We start from the raw sequence: 26,157 nt of genomic DNA, 5'->3' as shown, positions 1-26,157 counted from the left end.
GATAGTTAGATTTTATATAAGTCACATCGGGAGGATGTGAAGCACCTTTCCCTACCCGTTAAGAAAAGTTTACTCCACCACCTTATAGCTTTTTTGCGTTTCTTGTCCATTTGTAGTTAATTCTTTTGTTTTCTCTATTTTGTTAGTATTATTTCTTAATTTTTTATTGATCAATTGTTTTTCGGTAATAACTTCTTTTGATAAAAAGGACATGTGTTCTTTTTTGCAGGAGACATGAATTGTGACATTTATATTTATTTTATTGTTACCATTTAGGTTTAAATAGTAAACGAAGATAAAAATAAATGTGATAAATTCATAATTTTTAAGTAAGTGGGATAAAAACTATTTTTATCAATGAAGTTAGGATTACACTAACACCAATTTTACTAATTTCAATGCTTTAGGATTTAATCATGGGACAATTCGGGCATTCCGCTTATTATTTGTCCCAAAAGTTTCGTGCAAGTCTTTAACCCCCTTAAACCCACAATTTCTCCCTCGCGACACCTACTCCACGTTGCAACCTCTCGAACACGACTCCTTCTGCACGGCGGTGAACAGCTCGCACCAAACAGACAGCGGGGCACCATCGGAGCGGGTTCTGTTCTGTCGAAAAATCCTCTTCTCTCTCGTTACCAGGTACTGCAGACCTCCCCGCCGCACGCTGCCCTGTCAGCTGCCACAGTCTCTGCCACCCACGAACTCACCGCCGCTCCCTCCATCAGAGTCACTTATTTCGGTCGTGTTGTTAGCTTACTCAGAAACAGAACAGTGGTTCAGCTCCTAACCCCCGCCGTCCGTCGTCGCGCCACCCCGCATTCTTAGAAGAAAATCACATAACCAATCGTTTGAACTGATTTTATATTCTCCCAAATTCAAGGGTTCGAAACAGGGGATAGTCTGTCCATGGCCGCAGAATCAATGCAGTCTATGTCTTCTCAAAAGAGAAGGCTAAAGAGGAAGAAAACCCAGAAAGATCCAGAATTCGAACGTCTCGATTCACTCCCATGGAATTCATCGATCCCTATCGACGACACTTTATCTGCATTTATTGGTTCCAATGATCTCGAAGGAGGTTTGTACTTGTTTGTTCGTTCTTCTGTATGCTTTTCTTTAGAGGTTTTCGTTATATTTGTGTGCATTCTAAACGAATACAGTTGTGTCTGTGACCATTACTTTCTGCAGTCTTCAAATGTATGCATCTATATCGTTTGTTTATTGTTACAACCTCTGAACATTTCTTCATCTTGTCAAGTTATTATTCAGTTTATAGTTTTATATATCTTTTTTAATCGGCAGTGCTGACAAATAATTGGGATGGGCATTGAATTATTATTATTTTTTAAATTGGCTTGACACATATTATTGATGCTGAACGAAAATTTATGTTGGGTTTTACTGTTCAATTGAACCCTTTAGTAATCAGTTCAAATATTTTAATATACTATAGGCTTTCTTTCCCTTGAGGAGATTGACGAAGCTGAGTATGGCTTGGTGATTCCTGAACCTGACACAATGAAACACAAATTGATACCAAAAGCCAGTGGAAATTCAAGGAAAGAGGAGCAAAATAATGCTGATTTCTGTGGGGATGCATCACGAGGTAGCAATGATAGTATTGATAAGGAAGCTGTGGGGCACAACGTGAATACGAAAACTAGCAAAAAAGGGAAAAAGGAGAAGAAGAAAAAGAAGAAAAAAAAGGTCATTCTTGAAGTCCCAACGACAGAGGAAGCTGTAGCTAAAGATATTGGTGGCAATAATAATGATGGGATTGAGACAGAGATTGGAGATGAAATGGACGATGGTGATCATTTGGAGACAGAGAGTAAGCAACAAAAGAAAGAAAAAGAAATGAAGAACCATGGAACTGGTTAGTATTATTATCATACATAATTTTGTGGAGCATCATATTCTTTGTTTTTTGTACAACATTTGATCATTAAATATTGTTATTATTATTTATTCATTGAATTTTGTTATGTATTATTCAGGAAGAATATATTTCTTTCATATTTGTGTTTTTGAGGTTAGAATTTGATCATTGATCATTTGACCTTTTTTTGGAAGAGAATGACTTCAATGAGAACATTTTTTCTTTTGGAGGAGGAAACTACTGATGAGGTTTCATTGTTGGAAGAAATATACAAACACGATGGCGAACAACCAAACTATCATAGGTAGATTACAAAAAGACCTAAACAAAAACCACTAATAAGGTCTTCCTCAGCAACTTTTGGAGGGAGTTATTTAGGCTAGCAGGAACTGAACTGAACAGAAGTTCTGCTTACCACCCTTAGTCAGATGGGTAAACTGAGGTTGTGAACCATGGAGTAGAGAGCTACTTGTGCTGTTTCTATGGTGAAAGACCAAAAGAGTGGGTGAGATGGCTACCTTGGGCAAAGTATTGGTATAATACAACGTACCAGAGAACTTTAGGGGTAACACCCTTTCAAGGTGTGTACGGTCGGCTGCCACCTCCTTTGATTTATTATGGGGATAGGGAAGCATCAAACTCAACGTTGGATGAAGGACTCAAGGAGAGAGATGTGGCCTTAGAGGCTTTAAAAGAACACTTGCAAATCGCACAAGAAAAGATGAAGAAGTACACTGACTTGAAAAGAAGAGATGTAGAATACCAAGCGGGAGATACGGTGTTTTTGAAGATAAGGCAGTATAGACAAGTGTCCTTGAGGAAGAAGAGAAACAAGAAGTTATCCCCTAAATTCTTTGGTCCCTATAAGATCATTGAAAAGATAGGGCCAATAGCCTATAAACTGGAACTACCTAGCACTTCGCATCCATTCACCCAGTTTTTCATGTGACGCAATTGAAGAAGAAGTTGGGAGAACATGTTGCTGTCCGACCTACTATTTAATACTTAACAAAGAATCATGAGTGGAAAGCAATACCTAATGAGGTATATGGATATAAGAAGAACAAGGCACGAAGTTGGGAAGTACTTTTGAGCTGGAAAGGACTAACCAGACATGAGGCCACCTAGGAAAGCTATGATGAAATTCAGCAATTGTATCCATATTTTCACCTTGAGGACAAGGAGAGTTTGGAGGGGATGAGAAATGATAAACCCCTATCATATTACAATATAGTAGAAGGGGAAAGAAGAATGTGGCACGTGTGAAAGGGGATGAGAGCACAGAAGCTACGATTAATTAGTTAGTACCGAGTTCTTATTACTACTTCTTTATTCCTGATCCCTATAGGACTCCCTTGATTACTACTTCTTTATTGCTCTCTTTGTATAAATCTCTTGTACTTTGAGTTTTTATTAATAAAGAAGTTTTTTGTCTCCGTTTAAAAAAAAAGATATAGTTAGTACTGAGTTTTGTAAGTGAAGGTATAAATAGCCCTTCTGTGTGAAGAGAGGGGAGTTAATATTTTTGAAATGTTGTTAGTTTCTGTTTCATCCTTGCAAGACAGGATAACAGGAGAGAAACCCTAGCCTACCGAATTGAGTTCTCAATTCATTTCATCCTTAATTCCTACATTGTATTCTATAATTCAACATTCAGATATATCAATAAAGATCATATTCATTTTTCAACTATCGGATCCCATCATAGAATTAAACCCTCTTGCTTTTGGCAAACCTTCTATAAAATCCATTGTCCAATCTTCAAGGGTTAAGTCTGGAAGTGGTAGTGGTTGTAAGAGGTTGACTGGTGACAGTGAGTCCGTTTTATTCCTCTGACAAATCTCACATTGCTCCACATACTTCTTTATGTCATTTTTCATACCTATCCAATACAATTCCCCATTCATTCTTTTGTATGTCCGAAGAAAACTGCAATGGCCTCCCAACATGAAGCCATGAAACGTGTGCAACAGGGATGGTGTTAAGGATGACGACTTTGATAAAACTAACCACCCTTTGTATAGTGACCTCTTATTTACTCATTGATTGATTAGGTTTCCCCTTCGAATTTTCCTTTAATATGTTGACTATTCGTTGCAATTCCTCTTCCTTCTCGACTTCATTTAGGACTACCACCATATCCACTATTCATGCTTGACAATACTGATAGTTCCACTTGATGATTGAGCCTTGATAGGGCATTTGCGACTTTGTTTTGAAGCTCAAGTTGGGATAAGATCTCAAAATCATAACCCAACAACTATGTCAACCATATTTGAAATTGTGGTTGTACTTCCCTTTGCTTAATGAGGAACCTTAATGGCTTTTGGTCAAAGATCACCATAAACTTCTTAATAAGTAATGACACCATTTTTTGCACTGCCATTACAATGACCATCAACTCTCTCTCATATATAGATCTTACTTGTTCCTGTGGGGATAATTTTGACTATTTTACGCAATAGGCTTAACATTCTAGCTTAGCACCGGTCTTAATCCAACTCCAAAAGTATCAATCTCTATTATGGAAGGCGATGAAAAATTTGAGAGGGCTAAGACAGGAACAAACATCATGGCTTGTTTCAGTTGTTTGAATGCCTCAGTCACTTCATCATTCCACTTGAACACATTTTTCTATAAGAGTTTGGTAAGTGGTTGTGCAATATCCCCATATCCCTTTACAAAACGCCTTTATTATCGATTAAACCTAAAAATCCACGAACTGTACCATCTTTTGGTTGGGGCTAGCTCACCATTGCTTTAAACCTTTTTCCTATTTACCTCCACACCTTTGCTTGAAATCCAATGGCCCAAGTATTGAATCCTTAAGTGCCTAATTACACACTTCTTTCTATTAGCGAACAATTGGTTGTCCTTGAGAATGCTGAAAACGACCTTATAGTGCTTTTCATGCTTTGTAATGTCTGTGCTTTACACCAGGATGTCATAAAAAAACAACAATACATAGCGTCTCAGGAATGGCCAAAAAACCTGGTTTATTAGAGATTGGAAGGTGGTAGGAGCGTTTGTCATCGAATGGCATAACTAGGAACTTGTAATTGCCCCTCATGCGTTGGGAAATCATTATTCTCAATGTTGCTCTTTTCATTATGTGATGATAACTGGAATGTAGGTCAACATCTAATTTCGGAAACACAGCCGTCCCAAGTAATTCATCAAGTAGTTCTTTAATCACAGGTATCAGAAACGACTGTCACTTGATTCAATTTACGACAATCAACACAAAACCTCATACAATCAACTTCGGGAAGGAATTTAGCCAATCGTTTACTAATTGGGCTTCCTTCATACATTCTTTTGACGTCTTCGGATGACGGCTCACCACGTCTGCCTAGAGTTCAAGTTCTAATTTTGTCACAAATGCGTCCATCAACACACTCGTGACCATCTCTGGCAATGGTGCAGAGTAGTTTAGAAATTTCTTCAGGTATTCAACGTATCTCCTGTTTTGTTTAATCATTATCAACCTTGCTTCTAAGCTTCCTTCTTCGGTGGGTTGGAAATGCTCAAACATTCGAGTTTTGAGATCCTCCTACGACGTCACCTTCTTCTGGTTGTTGCTTCACCTAAATCAATTAACTTCATCTTAACCTTGACTTTCTCTGTGTCGGCTAAATCATTAATCTCGAAATAGTGTTTGGCCATGTAAACCCACGATTTCAGATTCTCCCTCACGAATATCAACATTTCTAATTTCTTGTATTTTCCCATTTGTTGTTCCTTGCCCACACTCAACGTCTAATTAGTTTCATTTATTTTTCCTTTCATTTTCAAGACTGAGCCTTCGCAAGTACCCTTTCTTCTTTACGCCTACTAGCGCTATTTTCTTGTACTTCCTTAACCGATCTTTCCACACTTTTTGTTAGCCCCAGGATTATCTCATTCAGATCCCTGATCTCCTTCTCATTCGTCTCTAATCTCTATTCTATTTGTATCTGCGTCATAGCTTGCGTCAATATCAGGATTTTTATGGCTTTGATACCAATTTGTTAGGATTTATTTCATGAAAATCAGTAAATCCCAACAATAAATAGAGAAACAGAGACAATATCCTAAGATAATATTGAGTGGAAATCAACAAGAGTTCACAAAAGGGAATTAACAACGCAAAATATTGCAAGATAAAACAGAAAAGGAAACAATGACAAGATAACAAAGGAAATGCCCGTTGCTATGCTCCTTCGAGAAGTCTGGCCTCTTCTCCCAAAAGCTATCAGCAACTTTTCACCCTATTATGTCCTATTTCGGCAATCCCCAAAACGTTCCTTTTATATCCCCTCCCATGTGGGTCCCTTAACTGGTTCTTACCTCTCCACTAACCGCCCTAGAAGCTGTCTTTTGTGCAATACCCATATTACCTCTACCGGCCTTGCTCTTACGCTTATACGTGTGAATGGTTGGGGTCTAACACATTCATCCTCCTGAAAGGAGCCATTTGGAGCATTTTCACTAAAATCCCTCTTTTCCAACCTTGTTGGAAATAGACCCCACCTTTAATGTGATTTGACTATAATAATTTGGCTCCTAAGAAAGTGAAGATTTTCTTATGGTTGCCACACTGTCCAATTTACCTATACTACGTATCTCTCTTTCAAGTTCCCTCAAAAGTGGTGGAATGGATTTGCACTTTAGACTGGAAAAAGGGGCATTTGGAGAAAACTTAGCAAAGCTAAATTTGATTCTCATAAAATTGACCTAAAATCATCTAGTCACCATCAGGTCTCCTCCACGAGCCCATGTATCTTCATTTACAAACAAAGGGACCTCATTCAGAGCAACATTTATTGGGGATGCCACCTCCAAAACCTTTTGGACTGACCTACGAATCAGTAATCCCTCCAAACAAGGCTTTCCTATACTCTTCACTATTGCAGAATCTAAAATTAGGTCCATTGCTGAAGTGTGGAACAATGGAAATGACCCAACTTTGACTTAAGAAAGAATCCAAGGATGATGAAGTTATTTGATGAGCCTCCTTTACGCAGCTTATCCTTGGTATTTAGTTCCCTCACCAATGTAATAATTGGGTTTGGAAAGTTGACAATAGCAAAATGCTCTCCGTAAAGTTGTTGATTTTCCACCTTCTATCTGTTCACCCCTCCACTTTGGAGGACCTATTCAAATAGTTATGGAAGTTCAGTTGCACTAAAAGTGTCAAAGTCCTTCTTTTGGGAGGTTCTTGTGGTGATGGTGAAACACATAATTGGGAGGTTACACAACGACCAAAGTTAATGAGTGGTCTTGGCCTTGGAAACTTTCATCATTGTAATTTAGCTTTTTCTAGCCAAAGGCATTTGGTGGTTTTACATGAAAATGATGCTATATGGAGGAAGCTAATTGCAGCTAAGTTCTATTCTTTTAGCTATCTATGGCCGACCGTTACTTATGGTTCCTCTTAACCTTTGAGGTGATTTATTTGTCAGACTATTGATTTAGTGGCCTCTCGTATTTTGTGTTACCTTGGTTCGAGTTCATCCACCTCTTTTTGGAAGGATCCTTTGCTTAATTGTGGTGTCCTTGTGATGGTGTTCCCTAGGTTGTTTCATCTTGCTCGTTATCCTGATATTAAGGTGGCTGATGTATGCAATGGTGATGCAGAAGCTGGGATTTACGTCTTTGTCAGAATCTTAATGAGCTTGAAACTTTAGAGTGGGTTTCCCTGTCTCAACTGTTGTTTTCTGTCAGATTTCGTGCTTCTCTTGGTTCATGGAGGTGGTCTATCAATCCATCCTCATATCTTTATGTGAAATCTCTTGGATGACTTGATGGCCACTGTGGATCCCCTTGCAAAGGATCTTTATTCTGTTATTTGGAGGGAATTGGGATCATTATCCTATGAAAATAAAAAATTTCTTATGGGAACTTAGCTCGAGTGCTATCGATACTACTGATCGTCTATGTTGTATGCCTTATCTCTCTCCATCTTGGTATGTTATGTGTTGGAGTCATTTCGAGTCCTTTGCTTGTTTGTTTATGCATTGTTTTTTTGCCTCTTGTTTCTAGCATATTAATTTGGTTGCTTTTGATTGGTCATTAGCCAACTCTAATAATACTGTTGACATCTTGGTGTCTCTTTTGGTGGGTCATTTGTTTAGTACAAAGAAGACTGTTTTCATAAAAAAAAAAGGTACGAAGAAGACTGTTTTGTTTGCCATATTACGTGCTTTTTTCTAGACATTGTAGGGCGAGCCTAATAAGCGTCTCTTTAGAGATTCCTCTACTTGTTTCATAGTTTCATGGACTTTGTTCTATCTACAGAGTTGTATTGATGCAAAATTAAGCACCCTTCGAATTTTTATCTTTCTTTTTTAGTTTCCAATGGAAAATCCTTTTTGTAATCACCTATTGGTGCTTGTGGTCTCCTGTTGTTTAATTTTTTCAACAATATATTTCTCCTCTAAAAAAATCTCCTTCTTTTAGGATTGATCCATACTTGTCTGAGTTGTACAATAGTGTCCTTGAGTTCTAAAATAATATTGTTTGATTTGCATATATTGACATATTGCGTATGATATTATTTGACGTATTGCACATGACATAATTTTGATTTGCATTTAGATAAAGAAATCAGGGATGAAGTTGAAAAGGATGCAGTTGATGAAACAGAATATTATGCATGGAATGAGTTAAGACTTCATCCTTTGCTTATGAAATCGATCTACAAACTTGGGTTTAAGGAACCTACAGCAATCCAGAAAGCATGTATTCCAGCTGCTGCTTACCAGGGGAAGGTTGGTTTCTCTTTCTTTCTTCTTTTTTTGGTTTCCCTTACGACCCTCTTGACCCTACAACATTTGGGTGTCAAGGAAACTAATAGGAAATTAGTTCCTAGGTAGGTGGCCACCCTGAATTGAACTTATGATCTTTTAGTTAGTTATTGAGACGATGTCTCCTTTTTTACCACCAGACCAACCCATGATGGCTCTTAGTTTGTCTTTCTTTTGTTGCAAGGGTAGAAAACGGATCATATTTTGCCTGGCATTGAGTTTTGCTATGTGACAGGATGTTGTTGGTGCTGCTGAGACAGGATCTGGAAAAACACTAGCTTTTGGATTGCCAATTCTACAACGATTCTTGGATGAACGGGAGAAATCTGGAAAGATGTCTGAAGAAAAAGGATTAGATGCAAAAAAATATGCTCCCAAAAGCCTTCTACGGGCTTTAATTATTACTCCTACTAGAGAACTTGCTCTTCAGGTGATTTCTTTATGCCCACTCATGGCTAGAGGCCTAAACAAATATGTTTGCAGTGGCTACAGGAGACAAAACATGCTAGGATCGACGATATTAGGATAAGAAATATTGGCGTGGGTAGTTAGAGTTTAAGAAAACTTCCTACCTTAAAATAATGTTCAAGGTCTCAAAATGGCATTCTCATTTCTTGTTTGTTTCTTATTTATACTTGCAATGATATTTGGATTAATTGGGATGGGTTCATATCCCTTTCTTGGCCTGTTTCATATTTGTATTTTTCTTTCACTTACGTTCCATTCCATTTATTCATCACTGATAACTGATAAGTTTGTTTCTTATTAGAAAGAAAAAAAACAACCTACTTAAGTTCCTTTTATGTCAAGATGTAATTCTATTTTACTCTCGTTTTTGTATCTTCAATTTTAAGTTCACAGATCCATAATGATCAAACACAAGCAAATTATTAACTGAACTTATTTTATTTGGATTTTTGTATGTGTTGAATGTGGGGTTTAACTTCCTCTCCTTGGTCTTTCACCATCAGGTTACTGATCATCTCAAGGCAGTCGCAGTAGGTATAGATATCAGGGTGGTTCCAATTGTTGGTGGAATGTCCACCGAAAAGCAGGAAAGGCTTTTAAGGATGAGGCCCGAGGTTGTAGTTGGAACTCCTGGACGGTTGTGGGAACTTATGTCAGGAGGAGAAAAGCATCTTGTAGAGGTGAGCACTTCATGATATTGATCAACCTTGTCCATGTCTTTATCCTCTACTCATAAAAGTTAAAAAATCCAATTTTCTATTCCTCCTAACCTTTTGACTCCAGTCTCCACCATGTATTATCTAAGCTCATCGATCGGGATACTTATTTTTGCAAACACCCTTCATCAATAAGTTCCTTTACCTCCATAATGTTGTGGTTTATTTTTTCCGTATGTTTTTTTCCTGTGAAATTATCTCATTTATTCCCTCTTCTCCATTAGCCTTTTATATGTTCAGCATGGAACTTTTCTTGAGCACTTCTGAAACGTTCCTTGTATGGTAGTAGGGAGTAGGAGTAGTTGTAAAAGCGCTAAGTTGCCAGATTTTATTCTTGGTGATATTTAAATATCAAATACTTCATTCTTTTCCTGTAATAAATAGGATGGTGATGTTGACGCTCTTCAACTTTTCTGTTTCAGTTGGAGGCATTGTCTTTCTTTGTGTTGGATGAGGCTGATAGGATGATAGAAAATGGACACTTTCGTGAGTTGCAGTCCATTATAGATATGCTTCCTGTGACCAATGGTTCTGCAGAAAATTTACAAAATACAGAGAACTCTTTGACCACTCCAAGTTCTCAAAGAAAGAAAAGGCAAACACTTGTGTTTTCTGCTACATTGTCACTATCTTCCGATTTCCGTAAGAAACTAAAGCGTGGATCATCCAAACCTAACCAATCGGGGATGGATGGTTTGAATTCTATAGAAGCTCTATCTGAGAGAGCTGGAATAAGACCTAATGTTGCTGTTATAAATCTGACAAACACATCAGTTTTGGCAAATAATCTTGAAGAATCATTTATAGAGTACGTACCTTTTCATTGTATAACTAACATTTTGTATTTTTTTGTTTATTATTATTATTATTATTATTATTATTATTATTATTTAGACAATGGGGAGAGAAAGAAAAAGAAAAATTCAAAACTGCAAATACATCGAAAATGTAACTCTTCTGTTATTTCTATTGGATGTTTAATTTATATCATATAATAATTGCACAGGGAATATTCAAAATGTTTGCCAACTGAGTATATGTTTTTGTACTGACTCTGTAAATGATGTATTGTGATAGAGGAAGGCCAATCCCATTTACCTCTTTTTGTAGTAGGGCAGCTCAAAATTTTACCTCATTTCTAAGTTTTTTAACAACATTGATTTCCAGTCGTAGTACTTGTACATGCTTGCTTATTGGATTATGGTCTACATTACTTGGTTTTATCTTTTAGCTAGTACTGTGGAATGTATGGTACAGCTTTCCTAGTAATCGACATCCATCTCTTATCCCCTTTTTGTCCACAAGCTACAATCAGCTGCATCTGTCGTTGGCGTCCATGCTTCCTAATTTTGTTAACAGATTATAATATTATTAATTGGACAATTTTTGTGCTAACAGTTATGTTATGCGTTTGGTATGGCATACCATCAACTATGCTTGTGCCTGTCTTTTTATGTTTTCTTTGCATGAGTAAATCTTTCTCCAGTGTGTTTGAGTCATTACTGAATCATGACCTACTTGCAGATGCAGGGAAGAAGACAAAGATGCTTATTTGTATTACATTCTGTCTGTTTATGGACAAGGTCGCACTATTGTGTTTTGTACATCCATAGCTGCATTACGGCATATTGCTGCTTTATTATCCATTGTTGGTGTTAACGTCTTGACTCTTCATGCTCAAAGGCAGCAACGAGCACGCTTGAAGGTAAGCTTACTATTTAGACAGCTTGTATCTTTCATACAGTCCTTTCATATGTGTGCTGAGTTGGACAAGAACTCATGCTATCAAAATTTGTTTTCTATCATTTCATTTAATTTTTTGAAAGAAATAAGTGCAGGTTTAAAATAGTGAATTTTACCACAGCAATGCAATTCCTAGTTACTATAAAAGAAAATTGATGTAATTCAAAGTTGGATAATTTTCTCCAAAAGAATTCTCTGCCTAGAATGGCTGAGAAAGCTGATATTTATTGATGAATCTGATGGGTAGTTACAAGTAGTTACATGGGAGTTTGTTACAAGTAGTTAGGCAGCTGGGAAGTTAGGATAAGTAATCAGTTACAGCTAATTAGTTTGGGTTATTTAACGGTCTGTTTAGCTAGGCTATTAACAGACTTTTAGTAGCTATCTTATTACATTATTTACATCATTCCACCCCAGAGTCCTTTAGTGTGCAAGCTTGAAGTCATCCGGTGCATAGTTATGGCTTTAAATAGGCAACATTGAACACTGGATGTATATGCATATCTGGTGGGAGTTCTACTTTAAAAGATTGTTTCCATATTTTTCTAGGATGCGAAATGAGCTGATCTGCCTATCTTTTAGCTTGTTGCAAGTGCCAGAGGGAAATTTGTTCTTTCTTTGGTGCACCATCACTAGGTCTCCCTTAGAAAATTCAGCTTGTCTTCTTTTCATATCTGCTGCCTTTTTATAAGTCTGTGGTTTGTATGAGGTAATCATGAACTTCTTTGTGCAGTTGTTCAATGTTTTCTATCATACTTTCTACTTCTTGATTGATGTCCACGGTTGTAGGGAGTGAGGCAAGGTCGAAGGTTAACCTTGGTTGTTTAGTGTATACAATTTCAAATGTACATTTGCCTATTGACCGATTCCTCGTAATGTTGAAAGCAAACTTTGCTTGTGCAAGGGATAAATCCCATTGTTTAGGCTTAGATGCACTAAGGTAGCGTATCAGATTACCTAGTGTTTGGTTTGTCACCTCTGTTTGTGGATGGCCTGTAGTGCTGTATTTGAGTGTAGTATCAAACTTCCTTCATAGAGTTCTCCAAAAGTGACTTAAGAATTTAACATCTCTATTAGAGACGATTTTTTTTGGTACTCTATGTAGTCGGACTACCTCTTTAAAAAAGAGGTTAGTAATGTATATAACATCATTTGTCTTTTTGCAAGCCACGAATGAGTCACTTACTGAATTGGTCTACTACAACCACCACTGAGTTGTAGTTTCTTTGAGTCTTAGCCAAACCAGGAAAATCAATAGGAAGATCTTCCCAGATGGAGTTCGGAACAGGTAATGGAGAGTATAACTCGACATTAGTTCATGGGCCCTTGGCTCTTTGGTAAATGGAACATCTTTTCACAAAGTTTTTGGAATCTCTTCTTAGTTGGGGCCAATAATATCTTTTAGATATTGTTTCAAATGTTTTATCCTGGCCAAAGTACCTGACTAGTCCACCTGAATGAGCTTCTTTTAATAAAGCTTCTCGTAGGGAGGTATGTGGTATGCATAGTTGTTCTCCTTTAAAGAGGAATCCTTCCACAACATGGTAGTCATCAACCTTTAAGTAGTTATTGCATTTGTACCAAACATCCGCAAAGTTAGGGTCTTCTTTATAAAGATCGGGCAGGTGCTTAAAGGCTGTAACTTCTAAGGATAGGTGTGTAAGTAAGGAACTCTTCCTGCTGAGGGCATCGGCTACTTTGTTTTCCTTTCCACCTTGATGTTTGATAACAAAATCAAATCTTTGTAGGAAAGAAATCCATCGAGCGTGCATTCTGCTGTTTTTTTTGTGAATGAAGGTATTTAAGGGAGAAATGACCGGTTAAGAGTACAAATTCTTTAGAGAGTAGGTAGTGTTCCCTCTATTTTAATGCCCGAATAAGAGCATATAGTTCCTGCTCGTATGCGTTCCATGTTTGCCTAGGTGGACTTAGTTTTTCACTAATATATTCAACTGGATGGCCTTTTTGGGATAAGACATCCCCAATACCCATTCCACATGCATCGACTGCTACTTCAAAAGGTGAAATGAAGTCTGGAAGTTGTAATATAGGGCTAGAAGTCATCTTCTTTTGATGTCATTGAAGCTCTCTTGTTGCAGTAGAGTCCACTTAAAGTTTTCCTTCTTTAAACAATCGGTAAGTGGAGCAACAATGAAGCTGAAGTTTTTAACAAACTTTCTGTAGAAAATCCAAGAAACGCTTGTATTTCTTTGATAGAGGCTGGGGTTTGGCCAAGTCCAGATGGCTTTAGTCTTCTTAGGTTCCATACTTATCCTCCCTTGCTTGATAATGAATCCAAGAAAAGAGATCTCCTCTTTTAAGAATGCACACTTTTTCTGGTTAATGTATAGTTCTGTTTCAGTCAGAACTTGGAACGATTTTTTGAGATGGAGCATATGTTCGTCACTTCCATTGCTGTATACAAGTATATTATCGAAGTAGACTACTATGAATTTGTTGAGAAGGGATGAAGCACTTGATTCATCAATCTCATAAAAGTGCTAGGGGCATTAGATAGTCCGAAGGGCATGACCATCCATTCAAACAAGCCTTTGTTTGTTTTAAATGCTGTATTCCATTCATCACCGTGTCTGATGCATATCTGACAGTAGCCACTTTTTAAATCAATCTTCGAAAAGATAGTGGCTTTGCCAAGTTGGTCTAAGAGATCACCAGTCCGTGGGATGAGGAATCTATACTTCATAGTGATGCGATTAATAGCTCTGTTGTCTACACACATTCTCTAGCTATCGTCTTTCTTGGGAGTGAGTAGAGCTGGTACTGCACAGGGACTTAAGCTCGATTTGATGTGCCCTTTTTCTAGCAAATCTTCAATATGCTCATGGAGGATCTGGTATTCATTAGGGCTCATTCTGTAATGAGCTAAATTCGGTAAAGATGCTCCTAGAATTAAGTCTATATGATGCTGAATATCTCGAAGTGGTGGCAGTCCATTGGGTTCTTTTTTCAAGTGAGGAAACTCATTAAATAGTTATTGCAATTTAGGCTTTACATCTTCAGTTTGCTCTCTGTTGAGTTTATCTACTATTATTACTCCCAAAATGTCTTGTTCTCTCTCCTTGAGTAATCTTTTCCCACTAACAGTGGTAAATAACTGCCCCTTGGTTCGATCATTCTTTCTTGTTAATGGGAGCAAAACCACTTTCTTCCCCATCCAACGAAACTCGTAAGTATTCTCTCTTCCCTTATGTAAGGTTTGAGTGTCATGCTACCAAAGCCTTCCTAGGAGGATGTGACATACATACATCCATCTCAATGACATCACATATAGTCTGATCCTTGTACTCGCTACCAATGGAAAGAGGAACAGTACATATTTCGTTGACCATAGCTTCTCCACCCTTCTTCACCCACCCTATCTTGTAGGGATTTGGATGTGGTTTAGCCTTCATGTTTAAGTTGGCTACTAACTTCTTTGCAATGGAATTCTCACTACTGCCGCTATCTATAATCACATCACAGACCTTCCCATTGATAGTACATCTTGTCTTAAAGCGGCTGTGGCGTTGAGGATCTCTTTCTTCCCTAGGGGCAAGGAGTACCCTTTGGAGAATACAAGAGACCCTGTCTCCATTATCAGCTTCAATTAATTCAACTTCCTCTTCTGCATCTTTGCTGTTTTCACTCTTTGAGTCTTCTTCTTCGTCCGCTAAGGCTATGGTCTTTTGTTGAGGGCATGTATTGGATAGATGACCTGTTTGGCCACACCGAAAACACTTGCCCAATGATGGATGAGTGTAATTATTTTGAGACTTGCTTCTGTTCGCTGTCTCTTTCCTTTTTTCACTATTTAGCTCTTGTGTATCAACCTCCTTCCCTTTCCCTTGCAATGATGTGGAAGGCTGATCACTTGCTTTATTAAAATAATTCGGGTTCTTAGATGATGATGTCTCCCATGTCGACTTTCGGCTCATGTTCTTAGTTCTAATATTAATCATCTCCTCTACAGTTTCTGCAAAAGAAATTGCTTCAGAAAGAAAACGAACAGGTTGCAGCTTTACCTTTTCCTTTATATCATAGCGGAGACCTCCCACAAATCTTGCTATTTGGTGTTGCTCATTTTCACTTAGATTTGTTTGGGCACTCAATCGATGAAATTCTTCAATATAATAGCTACTCTTTGAGCACCTTGGCGGTAGTTCTGGTATTGATTATACAAAGTCTGTTCATAATTTGGGGGTAAGAACCGAACTTTCAATAATTTCTTCATCTTCTCCCAAGTACGGATGGGTTATTTCCCACTTCTTCGTCTATTGACCTCCAACTGATCCCACCATGCTGAAGCACCTGCTTTGAGTTTCAAGGCTACTAAATGCACCTTTTCCCTTTCATATAGTTGAAGAAATTCTCAGTACTCTTTATCCAATCCAAGAAGGATTCTATGTCTTGTTTACCATTATAGGTTGGGAGGTCTATTTTCATCTTGTAGTCATGGTGCGCCTCTCTCTTCGTATATCATTCCTCCTGTTTGTTTCGGCCCATTCGTACTTCATTATCAAAGTTCCACAAGTTAACCTTGTTCATTGCTGCTCATCAACTCGTCATCTTGAATTTCTTGCCATGGTTCTTGGCCTTCTTGAGCATCTTCTTCAAAGAATTGTGGTGGATCATAATCAGCTCTTTCCCTTCGGGCGTGTTGTTGGTTGTGGAGGTTTCTGTAATTCCCTCTTGCTCGTCTGCCATGCCTATCATCACAATTACGGCCGTTTACTACTTCAGCTTCTATACGCGGTGGCGCCAACATTCCATCCATTCTTCGATTCAGCAACTCAAAGTTCTCTAACAATCTATTAAACTTCTCGTGAAGATCTCCCAAGGATTCCTTGACGACCAGCAAGCGAACTGTTGATGTCTTTGGAGGGAGGGCGGCGATATCCTCCGCTTCTTCTTGCTCACGGTCATCCTCCGCGGCTGGGTTATTTCTTCTCCGGCCAGCCATCCGTCCCAAAGATCGGGGCTGCTCTGATACCATTTCGATGTAATTCAAAGTTGGATACTTTTTTCCAAAAGAGTTCTCTTCCTAGAATGACTGAGAAAGCTGGTATTTATTGATGAATTTGATGGGTAGTTATAAGTAGTTACATGGGAGTTTGTTACAAGTAGTTAGGCAGCTGGGAAGTTAGGATAACTAATCAGTTACAGCTGATTAGTTTGGGTTATTTAACAGTCTGTTTAGCTAGGCTATTAACAGACTTATTAGTAGCTATCTTATTACATTATTTACATAAAAAATCCACTTGGAAATGATAAAAAAGAGAGTAAAGTAACGAAAGTGAGTGTAGGAACAACAGTTCTAAATGGAATATCTAAAAAGAATATTATCTTGGAGTGGTCTTCCCTCTCTATCACCCTATAAACCTTCAGAAAATTTCTTTCACTTGTTTATTTATCTTTTTTGTAAGACATGTAAAAAATATATTAAAAAAAAAAGACAACAACCTAAGGACGGGGACGAGGAGGTCCCTTCTCAAAAAGACTACAACATGAGAGCCTGCCAATTCTTTTATTTATTTCAACCAATACATTTTAGTGTGTAGCTCTAATAGCATTAAACCAAATTACCTTAGTTTTCCTATTTAAGAAAATTTATACTTGTGCAAAATAAAAGAAGAAATTTGATACAACACTGGCGCTTCATCAGAGCTACAAACTCAGAGACTTCCTATTTTTGTTCACCCCAGGCAATTGATCGTTTCCGTGGAAGTCAAAATGGGATACTGATTGCCACTGATGTTGCGGCTAGAGGCCTCGATATTCCTGGTGTTCGAACTGTTGTCCACTATCAACTACCACATTCGGCTGAGGTTAGTAAGACACAGTTTGCCTTGTTTTTACCTTTTCTCTGCAACTGTTGCTAAATGTCTAATTTGGAAGTAGGTTTATGTTCATAGAAGTGGAAGAACAGCCAGAGCTTCTGCCGATGGTTGCAGTATCGCGTTGGTCTCAGCCAATGAAACTTCCAAATTTGCATCTCTGTGCAAATCATTCTCTAAGGTAGCAAATCTATAATCATGTAAAAAACGGTAGCAGATTTATAATGATTACTTATTGTTCCTACCATGAGGATTTGCCAGACTATTGTTTTTGTTTTCTTTTCTCTATCTGACTTGTGATTTAAAGAAATAGCAGCTGCCAATATGAGGCTCTTTAACTTTTATAGCCTTTTTGGATATATCAGGAATAGCTGCCATGTTTTTTGGGCTATCTTCCTTATACATGCTTCATTTGTTTCTGTTCCGTTAGGAAAGCTTCCAGCGATTTCCTGTCGATAATTCATACATGCCAGAGGTTCTAAAACGTTTGTCTCTTGCGCGCCAGATTGACAAGATTGTGCGGAAGGAATCCCAGGTAAACATAGGCATAATTCCATGCCTATATATTGCTTACACGTGGAAACTTGTGTCCTGGCACGGCACTTCCTAGTTCCTTTTTATGCTCCTGCTAATTGGTGTAATTGGCTGTGATTTGTTTGTGCTTATTACCATAGTTCTGATCCTAGAGTTAGACATGTTCACTTGCTTTTTTGGTTGTTAATGAGTTTAAGGCTATGCTGCTGATTTCTAGGAGAAGGCAAGTAAAACTTGGTTTGAGCGGAATGCAGAGTTAGTGGAATTAGTTGTGGACAACGATGACAGTGAAGAGGAGAGAGCAAACAATTATAAGCAGAAGAAAGTAGGCTGCATCCAGTTAAAGAAACTGCAGCAGGTACTAGCTGCAATGGCTAATTTTTTTTTTTTTTTAATTAGGTGATATGGTGGCTATGTTAAATCCCACTAGTAATATCTTCCTTCCTTTCATAACTTATTACTAATTGCAGGAGCTCGACAAGCTGCTTTCCCACCCTTTGCAACCAAAATCATTTTCACACCGATATTTGGCTGGTGTAAGTATCTACTATTAAATGTTCCGTTCATAAGTTTCCCCATTTCTTCTCATAAATTTTCTGGATTAAGGATTATCTTTTTGAGAAATGTTGTAATATGATAAGATACTTTGCATCAAGAGAAAAAGTTCCTCTATGTAAAGAAAGGAAGTGAGAGAAAGAAAATAACCGCTGTCTTTGCTATTCAAACAACAGCTTATCCTAAAATATTTTGATCATGATTTACCCTGTTTTTGTTGGTTTTCTTGAAATATCCTTTTCTTTTTACCCGTGCTTATGTACCTGTTTCCCCAGTCAGTGGGTGCATGGGTTTGAATAATCTCTGGTTTTCAGCTATTGATTATTTGCATTTGTTTTCTAACAACTATTCATAATAAATTACTATTTAGACAATGAGTGTATTCCCTCCTTGCTTGTCAGGCTGGAGTTTCACCTCTTCTGCAACATCAATTTGAAGAACTGGCCAAGCAGAACGCTTCTGTTCAGACTATGGGGGATAACAAAAGGAGGAAGTTGGCTGCTTTTGGTCAAGATCTTACAGAACCACTTCAAGCACTTCGAACTGGTGGTCAACAGGTATCAAGCGCTTTCTACTTTCCTTGCAAATTAGTTTTCTTAGTCAAAATGGTTTGTAGGATAATTGAATGATGAACCATCCATTTAGTCAAAATTTCAACTATGTATCTGTAAGACCCCTAGTTAGGAAAGAATAGGATTATTAGTGTGGTTATTAGAATGGGCATATTAGTAGTTTGATAGTAAGTTGGTTAGGGCTTTATGGTTATAAATAGTAGGAGAGGTGGTGGGGAAAGGTATGAAGAATTTTGTACTGGAATTTCCTTGAGTGGGAATTTAAGGAGTCTAGCCCTCTCAAAAGGCTAGGGGCACTTGTTCTTGTGATATTTTCCATATAGTTTTCATATTTGGTTGTTCTTGAGTTGTGTGTTCTTGAGTATCTCTTGTTAGGTTGGGATCCTAACAAATTGGTATTAGAGCACGTTGGTTTTGGGAATATTACGATGGATTCAGATGCAATAGTTGGAATGGTAGAGAGGATGTTGGAGGTGCTTGAATCAATGCAACAAATGATTTAGGATTATCAACAAAGATGTGCAGAAAGAGTGGGAAAGAGAAGATTCTGCTTCCAAAAACCTTGAGTGACAGCTAGCTGGCAATTTTATCCAAAAATGCCTTCGTAAAAGTGAGGAAAAACAAATCGACAAGCCAAGAGAGAGAAGAAAAAAAGCGATCATTGAAAAAGACAAGATTTGGAAAGCAGCTTCATGAGTGGAGGGAGAACTTATTAGGGAACATATGGTCAGAGAAGATACAAGGTGAGGGAAAGAAGTGAGATCAAAAGCTGAAAACGGCGGCGACTAGCAAGACAAAGAATGGAAGAAGGAAAAAAGTACCGGCAGAAAAATGAGATAGAAGTGGAAGAAGGGGTGGCAATGTCGAGATGGGTGGAGATGATATTTCGGGGAAAGCGTTGTTGAAAGTTTCGGGGGGGAGAGAGGGAAGAGTTTGGAGAATGATAGTTGTGAAAAATATAGAAGAGGAGGCCATTATCGACAACAATGGAATCGGCAGCCGGTGATGGTTCTTTTGGGGAAAATGTAGATGCAAGCCTTGTATAGAGAACGCATAAAAGAGGTCTCGTTGCTGCCGGTGATGGGTCCCAAAAGAAGAAAGAGAAAAATGAGAAAGTTGGCGGTGGCTTGACGTCGAAGAACCCTATTCTATCCATGCACCTACCAAATAAGGGGGCTGGGGAGAGGAGAGAAGTTAGGACTGTGGATTTCTCTGTCGTGGACTGCACAAGTTGGGTTCTAGTGGACCACTAGTGATTAAGAAAGATAAGGCCCATTTTTCTATCTTTGAGGAAAAATGGGCCTTAGTTTCTAAACATGGGTTTGGGTATTTTAATGAGATAAAATACATTCTAACTCACGAGGACATGGTAGTGAACATAGGTGGCGAAAACCGAATGGGGAAGATGAACAAGAAATCGAAAGTGCCAAAACTTATGGTTGGGTAGTTGAAGGAAGATTTGCAGATTAAAGCTATAGAGAATGGGGAGCCTCAATGGAAGGTACATGAAATAGTTCATAGTGGCAGATGGGAGGAGGAACGACGGAGAATGGAAAGTACGCTGACAACCATATAGTCGGAGGCAAGCAAGCAGAAACAGAACAGAACCACATCAAGAAGCACATAAACCCAAGTAGAGGACCAGCTAAAATCCAAAAACAATAATCCAACAGAGAGGAAACCCAATAAGCAGAAAAACAATATCCTGAACAGACCAATCTAGAACAACCCGAACAAAACACAAGTGCAGAAGCAGAAAAAAATATCCATACAGGACACAAGAAGCCAGCGACCAACAACCAACCAAAAATTTAAAGTTAAACAAATCAAGAAATCACTACACCCAACCAACCATTCTAAAACCACCATTGACCAACATTGACGTGGAGATGGAAAGATGGCGCGACGGATGACAGACGTGGAGGAAAACATCGACGGTTAGAAGGAGAAGAAGAATCATAATAGAGAGCATTGTTTGAGGAAAGAAAAAGTGGAGACTTTGTTCGACAGTGGTGGATGGCTAAATTCACCAATGGAAGTTGATAGACAGAATTGCTGTAAAAGGATAAAATGGATGGCAATGAGGAAAATGGAACTATAAAACGTAGAGGGTGGTGTACGGATGGAGATGGTGCTAGTAGCTTATGGCTCGGAATAGCAAAGAGGTTGGCAGACGGAGAAAAGACGGTTGAAATTTGCAAAGGGAGTCAGCATACAGAGTACAAAGAAGATGAATTGCAAAAGAGAAAAAAATTGTGTGAGGAGGAGGGAGAGATAAGGGCTGCCCACGTGAAATATGGGGGTATTAATTCAATGTGGGCTTTTGGGTGATGAAAGGGTTGAGACCATTATTTTGTGCAGATGCGAACTGAAGGGGTGGGTTGCAACACACGAAAATGGGAAGGATTGGAAGGAAGAAAAAGGAAGCTGGAGGTAGGATTATGGTATGGAAAATGTAGCTGCATGATTTTGGGTTGGGATTGTGTTACACCACCTATTATTTTGCAATGTAGTAGAAAGGGAAAGAAAGGAATAGCATGTTTGCAATGTAGTAGAAAGGGAAAGAAAGGAATAGCACGTGTGAAGGGAAGCTTAGACAGTGAGAAGGGGGACCAGAGTGGGATCCAAGACAGTTAGAGTCTTTGTGTCTGTTATAAGTAGAATTTCAGTAGAAGGGAAGTTTGTGTGCAATTTGTGAGTCTTTGTGTCTGTTATAAGTAGAATTTCAGTAGAAGGGAAGTTTGTGTGCAATTTGTGAGAAATCTGTTTCATCCTTGAGAGAAAGGATAACAGAAAGTGAGAGAGTTTCCTTTGAATTTCCATTTCACAGTTTGTCGAATTGATTCCTTTATCAATTCGAACTTGTAATACATTCATCTTTACCATTGAATGAATAAGAACATTCTATCTCTGTGTTCTATTACAATTTCGGGGCTCCATCATATTGGTATCAGAGCTTTTTTTTCCTAAGAAATCGAAAGAGGATGGCACAGAAGAGAATTGAAGAAAAGTTGGAGACGTTCGACCAAGAAATATCAATAATTTGAACGGAATTGCACAAGTTACCAGCCATTGAAGAAAATCTCATGTCCTTAGCAAAAGTATTGAGAGATTGGGAATGCAAGTTGAGAAACAACAACTATTGTTGAAGTATGTCGAAAGCACGACGAAGGAAAAGTCAGGGATGAGCGAAGGAATAACATGATCTACAAGTCAAGGATCAGCAATGACGAAATCGATGGAAGCAGGAAGTACTCCAATGAAAGGAATCAGAAGCGAAGGACGATCGAAGAAAATCGAAATCAAAGATAATTTGAGCGATCGAAGCAAGTTTAAGAAGGTAGAAATGCCAGTATTTAGAGCTATTGATCCCCATTCATGGCTGTTTAGAGCAGATTGATATTTTCAAATACACAAACTCACTGATTTAGAGAAGATGATTGTGGCGGTCATTAACTTTGACGGAGCATCATTAGATTGGTACAGATCGCAAGAAGAATGCAATGAGTTTAAAGACTAGGCGGACTTAAAGCAGAGGTTGTTGGTGAGATTCTGATCGGTTAGGGAAGGTTCAATCTATGGATGATTCTTAGCAATTAAATAGGAGTTGACCGTGGAAGAATATCAAAATCTTTTCGATAAATTAGTGGTGCCATTACCACTATTACTGAAACAGGTTTTGGAAGAAACTTTTATAAATAGGCTTACTCCATGGATTAAGGTTGAGGTTGAATGCTGGGAATTGGTTGCGCTAGCACAAATGATGAAATTACCCCAAAGAGTAGAAAATCGGAAAAATCACGTGAAGAGAGGCAAATTTAAAGGAGAATCTCGGAGGTACGTTTCAATCCAACTATTCGAATAATAATAAATTTGTTCATTCGATGAATACGAATGAGAACAAGTGTGGAAATATATTCCCTATGAGAATGATTACCTTAGAGGGGTGGCGGTTGGAGAAAATCGGCGGGAAGGTCCAACGAAACAGCTTTCTGATGCTGAATTTCAAGCTTGAAGAGAAAAGGGATTATGCTTTTGTTGTGATAAAAAATATCACTCCTAACACAAATGTAAAGCCAAAGAACAGAGGGAGTAACGAAAGCCAAAGAACAGAGGGAGTAACGAATGTTTGTAGTGCGAGAGAATAATGAAGAAGTGGAAATTATAGAAGATGATTTTGAGAGGAAGAAGGAAATGATTTCGTTGGAGATAGAGGAAGAGGTCAGAACAATTGTAGAGTTGTCTATTAACTCTGTAGTTGGTTTATCCAATTCGGGAACCTTGTAAGTGAAGGGGAGGATTAAAGGTGAAAAAGTGATCGTGTTAATTGACTATGGTGCTACTCACAATTTCATACCTGAGAAGATAGTTTCAACCTTGTAGTTGCCAACGAAGGTATGTGAAGTAATAGAACTCCTGTTGAATGAATTGAAAGTAGTGGAGTGCTTTATGCCTTTGGAGCTTGGAGGAGTAGATGTCATTCTAGGAATGAAGTGGTTATATTCATTAGGTGAAATAGAGATGGATTCGAAGAATCTTACCATGGTGTTCTATCATGAGAATATCAAGGTAGTCATAAGGGGAGATCCCAACCTAACTAAGGCTCGAGTAAGTCTGAAAAGCATGATGAAAACTTGGTCTAATTCTGATTAAGGATTTATAATTGAATGTAAAGCGTTGGAGGGAGAACTGACCTTGGCAGAATTATATGGGGTAGATGATGTGTCAACCATACAATAGTTCATTCCAGCAGAATTAGCAAAATTCAAAGACGTATTGAATGGCTAGAAGAACTACCTCCAAAGGAGGGAAATTGAACAGCATATTCACTTGAAGAAGGGTACAGACCCAGTGAATGTAAGGCTCTACAGATTCGCGTATCAACAGAAGGCCGAAATGGAAAAGTTAGTAGACGAAATGTTGATTCTGGGGTATTTGCCCAAGTACCAGTCCATATTCAAGTCCAGTGCTGTTAGTAAAAAAGAAAAGTGGAGTTTGAAAAGTGGAACAATCTCATCCATGAAAGACTGTTATATTCGAAAGGCTATGGAGGGTGGATTACAATAAAAACCTACCACTTGATTATTGGTATAATAAAACTTTTGAAGTGATTGGAGCTCATTTTGGAGGTTTAGAAAATATTGCATTTGAAACTATCAACTTCATTAATGTCTCAGAAGCGAAGATTCAAGCGAAGGAGAATTTGTGTGGTTTCATTCCGGCAACCATTGAGATTTCTGATGAAAGAGAAGGAAACATTTTCTTGAATTTTGGGGTTATCTCATTATTCAATCCACCCAGCAAAGTATTAGGTGATTTATTTACACACAATTTCTCTAATTCTTTAGATATTGTCAGATTAAGCCAAGTTATGAAGGATGAAGGCTTGAGGAAGGTTCATTTAGCTCCAAAGTTTGACTATCTCCTTCCTTCGAACTCTATCCCAAGTATGCAAAGGAACCCATATGAGTTGTCTGAAAGGCTGTTCAAACATCTTCGTCAGAGGCCAAGACCATTTCTCCGGAACTGTAAAGCATTGACATATTTTGGGAATTCTTCCCTTTAACGTTCGGCTAATGGTAGTTTCGTTAGTAAACAGTGGGCATAAGACAATCGGAAATCTGAAAATTCCAAGAGCCATTGAAAATCAGAACCATCAATCAGGAGAAACTTAGTTTTCCCGTCGAAGGAGACTTCTTTTAATTTTATTCCATTTGAAAAATCACTCGTAGGAGCCCAACAGACTTATTTGCAGCAATAAAGATAATAATAAAGTTGTTTCTATGATTAAGAGTGCTAGCAAGACTTTAATCTCCACGAAAGGCAATAACAAAAGTAATAAAGTTCAGATGGGAGCTGCATTTACTTTGCTAGAAAACGAAAAGTTGTTATTAAAGAAGAAAGAGAAGGGTGCAGAAGACAGCTGTGTTATTAATTTAGTGGGTCCAGGCTCTTTTCAACATCTTTTGATTTTAAAAACATGGATGCAAGCAGGCAAAAAATGGAGAGCAAAGGTCACCCATCTCTAAAAAAAAAGCAGCGGTATTTTTCCTATTGATAAAGTGACGTCAGCAAGTCAGTTAACAAAGAAGTCATATCTTCTCCTCCCTTGTTAGGTCGGTTTAACAAATCTAAAAAGATTTCTTGCCCCCCAAAGTTCTTCTCGAAGCATTTTATAAGAAAAAAGACTTCCTTCAACAATGTTTGGATTGCTCTTTTCAAATCTGAAACTTTTGGAGCTTGTTCCTTCAAGGCTCAAGAGAAGCATTTCCAAGGTCATCAATCTCTCAAGTCTTCATTCACTGAAGTAAATCCTTTGGAAGTTTCCAGCGCTCTAGTCCAAGCTACGGGTTACAATAACAAGTTAGGTACATTTAACTGTCCAAAAGTGTGAGCAAAATACAAGTAAGGTGCAATATGGGATTACTAATCCAGAGGAAGATGGCAGTCTCGAAGATCAAGACCCAGATGTTGAATCAGTCCCAAGTGTCAGTAGTGAAGAATTAGAAGAGTTCAAAGCAGGGGAAGAGGTTGAAGATTCTGAGATTTTGGAGAACATAATTAGCGATGTCCGCGGGTTATTTGTGGAGGAAAGTGTACAAGGGAGCTAGGGTTTGGTTAATAAAAAGAAAAAATTTGAAAAATTGGTAGTTAGGAAGCAAAATAAGCTGACATCGATTAGTTATCCAGATTCTTCAAATCCTTGTGAGTTCTCTTGTAATTTTGATGATTATGAATTATCTGTATAAAGATTTCTAGATCACTAATGATTATGGTCTGTATGATCATAAAGTAATTGTGTATTTGGCTAGAACTTATTTCTTCAGCAAAGTTTGTTTTTGAGCCTTGATCTTTTGGAGGTAATTTTGTGTGGCTAGCCGATTTCCAGCAGACAATATGCCATGTGAAAGAAGAAGTTGATTAGATGTATAGCAGAAAGTAGTTTGTTGAGTTTTTCAGTTTCAAGAAAACTTGAAGGTTGAAGAAGTGAGTGAGTTTCAGATTCTTAAGGGGCTTTAGTCACACCGAAAAGAAAGGGTTACAATCAACTGAAGTTAGTGGTCGTTG

At 38.1% G+C, this 26,157-nt stretch overlaps 1 protein-coding gene across 1 annotated transcript in view; it reads left to right on the top strand.

The window, feature by feature from the left end:
• The first annotated feature begins 453 nt into the window (after positions 1-453).
• Positions 454-26,157, top strand: part of LOC103499499 (DEAD-box ATP-dependent RNA helicase 13) — a 41,300-nt gene continuing 15,596 nt past the window's right edge. Inside the window, exons 1-13 of the mRNA XM_017047102.2 lie at positions 454-1,078; positions 1,454-1,876; positions 8,459-8,631; positions 8,903-9,097; positions 9,639-9,815; positions 10,274-10,659; positions 11,376-11,556; positions 17,297-17,419; positions 17,493-17,609; positions 17,859-17,963; positions 18,180-18,320; positions 18,433-18,498; positions 18,919-19,074. Coding sequence (XP_016902591.2) covers positions 910-1,078; positions 1,454-1,876; positions 8,459-8,631; positions 8,903-9,097; positions 9,639-9,815; positions 10,274-10,659; positions 11,376-11,556; positions 17,297-17,419; positions 17,493-17,609; positions 17,859-17,963; positions 18,180-18,320; positions 18,433-18,498; positions 18,919-19,074 — 2,412 coding nt within the window. The 5' untranslated portion in view covers positions 454-909. The remainder of the gene's footprint in view (positions 1,079-1,453; positions 1,877-8,458; positions 8,632-8,902; positions 9,098-9,638; positions 9,816-10,273; positions 10,660-11,375; positions 11,557-17,296; positions 17,420-17,492; positions 17,610-17,858; positions 17,964-18,179; positions 18,321-18,432; positions 18,499-18,918; positions 19,075-26,157) is intronic.

This window comes from Cucumis melo, chromosome 5, assembly GCF_025177605.1.
Source record: "Cucumis melo cultivar AY chromosome 5, USDA_Cmelo_AY_1.0, whole genome shotgun sequence".
Classification (NCBI taxonomy): domain Eukaryota; kingdom Viridiplantae; phylum Streptophyta; class Magnoliopsida; order Cucurbitales; family Cucurbitaceae; genus Cucumis; species Cucumis melo.
Note: the sequence above shows the minus strand (reverse complement) of the source record. Positions and strands in the feature narration are given on the sequence as shown.